The 6,911-nt window shown below is 38.1% G+C and overlaps 1 protein-coding gene across 1 annotated transcript; it reads right to left on the reverse strand.

The window, feature by feature from the left end:
• Positions 1–275: 275 nt before the first annotated feature.
• On the reverse strand, positions 276–6,042 carry med10 (mediator complex subunit 10). Its single transcript, XM_042506481.1, has 4 exons — positions 5,795–6,042; positions 5,623–5,706; positions 4,164–4,266; positions 276–1,112 (listed from the first exon to the last, which is right to left on the reverse strand). The coding sequence occupies exons 1-4, from the start codon at positions 5,914–5,916 to the stop codon at positions 1,017–1,019; spliced, it is 405 nt and encodes a 134-aa protein (XP_042362415.1). The 5' UTR covers positions 5,917–6,042; the 3' UTR covers positions 276–1,016.
• Between the last annotated feature and the right edge of the window lie 869 nt (positions 6,043–6,911).

Consider the following 6,911-nt stretch of genomic DNA (forward strand, 5'->3'; position numbering starts at 1 on the left):
TCACCTCTACAGCTTTAAGCCCAAACTGCTGTACATCACCTGAACAACATTAGATTTTTCTTGTTTATATAGTTAGATTTTGATTGTTACCAGCAAATAATATATAAAGATTTTACTGGTAATTTATTATTTTATAATCTGAACATTTATCAACCTGTATGATATGACAAACTCTGTCATCTGAGTTTACGAAACTCAGCAGGTCTTTTGTTTCAAACTGTATAAACAAACATATTGTCTTTTCATAGTTGTAATGAAACAATGTCAAAACGGCATCAGTCCAAGAAGGATCTTTTAATAACAAAAATTATATACAAACAAGTTACAAATAAAGAGTGGACTCATTTCTGATCATGTCAAGTGACCAGGCACAGAATTACCATCAGATCGCATTTGCATTCAGTAATCGTGGAGATTAGAAACCTGAGCTCGATACAAAATGTCCTGTGTGTGGTACAAATGTATGTTGCACAATAACGAGGAAGCATTACAAAAGGCAGAGAGTATAAATATACTGTATGTACAACTGATGGAGTAAATTCCTTAATGTAGAATCAGAAAGGGGCCTTGCATCTTGAATATTTTTGCCTGTACGGTTGGGAGATGTGTCGAAATGTTCATCTGCTGCCAACTGAGTGGATGCATCAACTGGGACATTAAAAACAAATGTGTCTCCTGGCAACATAACAACCCGAGCTGAAAATGATGTTTCTCCTCTCTGCTCCTCCCATATACTCGCTGTTAATTTGTATTTCTTTAAATAAAGCTGAAATGGAGAGAAAGGAGAGGAAGGAGAGGATGAAGAGGATGGGCTGAGTCAGGGCGCTGAGCAGGAATAAAACCTTCTCCTTCAAGGAAGGAGTCAGCAACAGCAACATAATATTTACCAAAAATAATAATGGATTTTTTATTATATTCTGTGGGCGACCACAGAGGAACCTGTCTGGTTAAACTCCATTCAGGTTTTGATTTCAAGGGTCACAGGTTGAAGGTCAGGGGTCATGGTGCAGCAGTCACTAGGAGGGGGCGTCCTCTCCATGTATAGCCTTATACTTGACCATCTCCTCTGGAAAGACTTTGCTTAGCTCAGAGATTAGAAGGCTTTTAAATTTCTGGAAGAAAAGAAAACAGCAGAGGTTGCTTTAGAAATGATTTAAAACAACTTATGATTTTATGATTATTATGAGTTCCCACACAGTGTAACCAATGAATTTTCACAACTTTTCCTTTACATTTTACCTCACTTCCATGTCTTTATTTAAGCAGTTTCAAATGGGTAGTGGGGTTGGTCCAGTGTGAAAACTTACAAAGCAGTGTGATATTAGGTCAAACACCGGACTGGACCGGTGTACCGAATTTCACCAGGTGTCCCACATCATTCAGGAGATAATCCTCAATGGTACATAAGACTGTGTCCCAACAGAAAGCAAGTGCCTAACTATCATGGAGCATCGCGGACCACCAGAGCTCTCTGTCCATACTGAATCCATTAAATATACCCTTCTGTTACTTCATGTAAACAAACCACATAGCTATCAGCTGTGCGCCCGAGATCAGACCAGAGACGTAAACACTTAAAAGATGGGTGAGTAGACTACCTGTCATCTTCCTGCATTTGTAGTATTACTTTTTAAATCAGAAAACACACCTTTTATGTTGTGATGTTTACTCAAAAAACATACAATATAGCCAACACCAAGTAATGTTAGCTTAGCTTGTTTTTAGCAATGGTCATTTACCTCAGCAGAAACTTTCAGCTTTCCAGCGTTCTCCCTCCAGCCAGCTGATACTGTGTTTAGATTTTTGTAGTAAAATAAGAAGGTTTTGTTTAAATAATTTCACATTTCAATTTCACGAAGCAGCTGCTCCTCTTCCTCTACAGCACTTTCAAAGCCAGTGACAGGAATAAATATAAACATAGCATCCGACAAATGTCCGGCTCCAAGTACCGTGCCCGCTGGTATATGCTGTCAGTTGTCTGTTCCAGAGACTGGGTTGAAGACTAAAGGGGACAGCAGAGTGCTTACAGTCAAAGCCCAGAGGCTCTGGAACAATCTGCCCGAGGAAATCAGGTCAGCCCATCTTAAAATACTTTTATTTGAGAGCCTCTCCTGATTTTAATTGAGTTCTAATTTCCTGTCTTTCTATTTGCTTTTTTAAAGTGCTAAAAAAGATTATTATTAGTCGGAGTAGTAGTATTAGTAGTATTATAAGTATTATTATTATTTATGTTACCTTTTCACAAAATCAGACAGCCGCAGTTCAGATACATTCATATGCCAAAAGCTTTCCATAGCCATTGCATCGTCACTCCCCTCACTTAGCCACTGCTCTGCGTTTCTTCATCTTAAATAACCAACCTGTTTACAGTCAACAGTGATCTGCAGGCTGAGATTTACTTAGAATCGACAGTCTGATGCTGCTAATGTATGGCTGTGCTGCAGCAGCCTCTCACTCAAGCTAAGTCCCCATTAGTAGCAACTCTTAGGGCTGGCCGGTTAATCAGATTTTAATTTCGATTACAATTTTGGCTCCCCTAGATTGTCAAAACAAGATAATCGAGATAAAACGATCTCTGGTTGTTTGGAAACTTCTCATTTTGGATCCAGACAGCATGTGCATGGGGAGAGAGAGCACGAGCGACAACGAGCAGAAGCGGGGAGAGCAGACGTGTATGTGCCTGTGACAGTGACAGTGAGGCTGCAGTGAGAGGAGCAGAGAGTGTGACGGGATGCATCAGCAGCTGAGGCTGTTTGTCAGAGAATAAAAGCTACAACTCCTAAAGACTCAAGACGCGTTCCCATATCTAGCTCACAGCTGCTGATTAAAGTGACAGAAGTTAGCCCTGAAGTTAGCAAGCTCAGTTAGCTTCCCAGTGGAAACTGACCAGGCTCCTTTAAGGTGGACTGTTAAGGTGGACAAGCTTTTCTCACTGTAGGGACACTCCCAGCTGCTTCTGAACAGATAATGGAGGAATGTCTGTCTGCTGAGTCTCTCCTGAGTTAGTGAAACAATCATTGATCCCAATTCAAAATGTATTTTGCTGTTTTTGATACAGTAGCTGTTATGTATTGTTAAATTACATTAGTTGGGTTAGGTTTTATTATTATGTAAATGTGAATAAACTACGGTAATGTGCGAGATGTGTTACACAGTCTCGTGGCTGCACCACAAAGCTTTACTGTTTTTCAGTTCACTTGTATTTAAAGTCAAAGGACATCTGGTGTTAAAAATAAACACCAGAGTTAATATTCAATAACTGCATGATGGTTGAAGGCCAGTGAGTAATCATGTCAAATAATCGTGATTTCAATATTAATCAACATAATCGTGATTATTATTTTTGCCATTATCGAGCAGCATCGAACTCTTACCAGCATCATTTCGAGATTAAGCACACTTACCATGAATATGTAAGTATCCATTGTGCCAAAAATTGGTTTAGGCCGGTTAACCCACTACACAACAGCTTTTTAACTTTTTCCTGTTTCCTTCTTTATCTGACAGCAAGTTTCTTTCTCCAAAAGGGGGCGTGGCCTTGGCAATGATGCAATGCCTGTCTGGTCTACAGTTAGTCTACCCCATGATACTAGTGACATTTTAATGGTCACGAAGCACAGCACTAGATTTTTAATTGGTTATATAAGGAACATATTTTGCGTAACATTAGACATATTTGGGGATTTTTTTAAAACATATTTTAAACAACAGCCGAAACAATGTATATAGAAAACTGGCCTAAAATATTGTTAATTCCAAACCATTTCCAGGCCTGTAAACTGATTTTCTAATTTATAAATGTAATAAATTTAATAAATGTATGGCATAGTAACTACAGACACATCTGCTTATAGAATATAAAAATCAAGTAACTTGATTTGTGGAGTAGAGCTTCTATTGAACCATTAACACATTTTTAGCATTGTGTCCAAGGAAAATTAATTCATCGTCAGTAAACAAGGCCACTTTATTAACAGAGAGGGCTATTTAGAGTACATGGCTCGCTGTATATGAAAAGAGCCTTGAAAAGGACATTCTTATCTTTTAAGAAATGTCTTAACATGCTTGGGATCATGTAATCATCAGTGTAGTAGTTAGTTTGTTGACTCTGTTTATTCCTGCGGTGTCGCTGATGTGTCAGTGACCCTGGCATTATCTCCTACCGTCATAGTGTCGATCTTCCCTTTGACCTGCTCGTTCCTCGCCAAGGCTCTCTCCAGACACTCCTTGGTGTACAGCTGAGGGTTTCGCCCTTGGTCAATGTATCTACACACACAAGGCAAAATATCAGTCAAGGAAACTGTGATGAAGCCATGAAGCACTGATACTGTATTATAAATCCCAGTAGCTAAATTTGGTAAGATATCTGTGTTTCTTGTCAAAAGCACATTCCAAAATATGTGAGACTCCAGAGGTTTTCTTTGTGCCTTGTGGTCACTTTTTGATTTGGTATATGCTATGAACAAATTCTTAAGTTGAACATGTTATTCTATAGTAAGCGAGTGCTAAATTTTGAAGTAGCTCTCCCCATTCCAGAATAAAAGTAGAATGAAACATTTAACATTCTGAGATACGCGGACAAGGAATGAACCCTAAAAATCATCTGATTTTCAAATGGGATTTTGTGTGACTTTAATGTAAAGATATTTGTATTTTCTCATCACGACAATGGCAGAAGTGAGCTGAGGGTTTCGACTTGGGTCATGTATCTAGAAACACAAGGAAACATATCAACTCAAGGGGACTGAGGTGAAGCCTTGATAAGGTATCATGAATTCCAGTAGCTAAATTTGGTGGGTCAGGTTTGCTTCTTGGCAAAGGCACATTCCAAAAAATATGAGACTCAAATGAGTTTTTCTAAATTCTTTGGAGTCCCTTCTTGATTTACTGTATGATATTTTAAGTTTGTTTTTTTTTTTTTATTGAAATTTAATTTCACCAATCCTCCACCAAATAAAGCACACTATAAAGAGTGACAAAAAAGGCAAGACAAATTCTTAACCCTTTGAAACCTGAGCAAATTTGTTTTGATTTCCTTTAAAAACATGGCAATGAGCAACTCAACAAGACATGGCATGAACATCAGCAAGAAATTTGTGAAAAATTAAAAGAAAATTACCTGGAAAAAAGAAACAACAAAAAAACTAATTGTAATGAAGAGAAAATGGTCAGGAAAAGGTGCTGAAAATTGAAAACAATTACAAAAAAGAAAATAGGTTCCTCTAACATATTTTTTTACACGTATAATAATAGTTAGAATTTGCCTAATAAAAAAAATAGCCTGTAAAATGCGTCTGAATACAGCACGAGAAAACTGAGGTTTTAAAGGGTTTACGTTGCAAATGTTATTTTAATAGTATGCCGAATTTTAAAGTGGATCTAAACAATCCAGAATAAAAGTTAAAAAAAAAAAAAAAAAAGAAGCATGTGACATGATGACAGATGTGCGGAAAAGAACGAAACTATAAAATCGTCAGATTTGCAAATGGGGTTTGGCGTAGTTTTAACCCAAGACGATATGTATTCTCTCAAACAACAGTAACACTGAACAGAAAATATGATATTATACGTTATAAAACCAGACAGGCATAATAATATAACAGCAAACGTTAGTGGACTCACTCAAAGACCTCCAGCGGCACGTTGATCTCATGAAGCTGCTGACGGCACTTCTCGATGTCTTGAAGTCCAGATATCATGAAATTTCTGATTAGAAACAACACAGCAGTTAAACACAGAGCTTACTAACAGCTTCGTGTCGTTATTATGTTCTCAGCAATCAAGCCCGACTCACAGTTTCTGGTTGAGTCCTGCCTGGCTGCTCGGCTGGAAGTCGCTGACGATGATTCCCAACTGTCGAATATTCTCGATAAATTTCTCCAGATGCTCCTCCAGGTTATCAAACTTTTCAGCCATCTTATTAAACCCTCATTAGCCGGCTAAAAGCGCTTGAAATGACTCCGTTTAGCAGGATCCCTTTGTCAAATAACCGTTGTTGACTGTTAGCAACCGGCTCCACGACAGGCACAACGCCGAAGTGCTTTACGGTAGTAAAATAGCCAATCGCTGTGGGTGCTGTTGTGCTACCTAGGTAACAACCCGACACAACCAATGAGAAACTGTCGTTAACTGACTCTGAAGTGTCGTACTGTCCGTTAGGAAGAAGCTTCTTTGTCATAGCTGGTTAAGAGCAAAAAGAGTCAAACGGTGACTGCATTTAAACCGCTATGTCAAATGTAAACGTGCCTGTTCATTTAAATCATACTGCGAATATATTTTATTTTGAAACGTGCCATAAATCTAAAACTAAAAGGAGCCCCTACACACTGTTTATGCCAAAGCTTACAAAGACCCCAGCTAGATTGTAGAATTACTATGTATTATGGCTAAATATACACAAACATCAAAGTACTTAGCCTGTTTTAATGCTAATCTACAAATCTTGTATTTTCCAACAGAGCTCTAAAGCAAAGTTTTGTTCTGTTCACACATAAGATGTCCTTGACTTAGTGTAAATCTAGTGCTGACTATCTGAGTAAAGTGGGAGATTAAAAGAGAAAGTGAATGTCAGTGACGCTCAGATGATATTCCTTCATTCTGTGGAGTCTGTATTCTTTCAGGTAAGCACAGGAACACTAAGAGGCACACAGTCAGCCAGACGGGACCAGGAAAGACACCATGAGCCTTCAAAATAAAAGTAATATTACCCATATGACAGCTTGCACAAGCCAAGGATGAAGTAGTGTTTCAAACTAAACATTTAGGAACTACAACATTGTTCATGTGTGGGATTGAGCTTTACAACAATTTCTGGCCTTTTATTATCTAGCCAATGATTTTCTAGATGAAAACTAAAGATTGAAAAAAAATTTTTCTCAGTTAACTAATTTGTGTGCCGGAAATTGGTTTTC

The sequence above is a fragment of the Plectropomus leopardus genome, chromosome 18 (genome assembly GCF_008729295.1).
Source record: "Plectropomus leopardus isolate mb chromosome 18, YSFRI_Pleo_2.0, whole genome shotgun sequence".
Classification (NCBI taxonomy): Eukaryota; Metazoa; Chordata; class Actinopteri; order Perciformes; family Serranidae; genus Plectropomus; species Plectropomus leopardus.

Excerpts from the sequence above, each read along its gene's own strand:
- med10 (XM_042506481.1), bottom strand. The coding sequence starts at position 5,916 with ATGGCTGAAAAGTTTGATAACCTGGAGGAGCATCTGGAGAAATTTATC. Across the intron at positions 5,707-5,794 it reads GCAGGACTCAACCAGAAACT|AAATTTCATGATATCTGGAC; the intron begins GTGAGTCGGGCT and ends GTTTCTAATCAG. Across the intron at positions 4,267-5,622 it reads GTGCCGCTGGAGGTCTTTGA|ATACATTGACCAAGGGCGAA; the intron begins GTGAGTCCACTA and ends TTGTGTGTGTAG.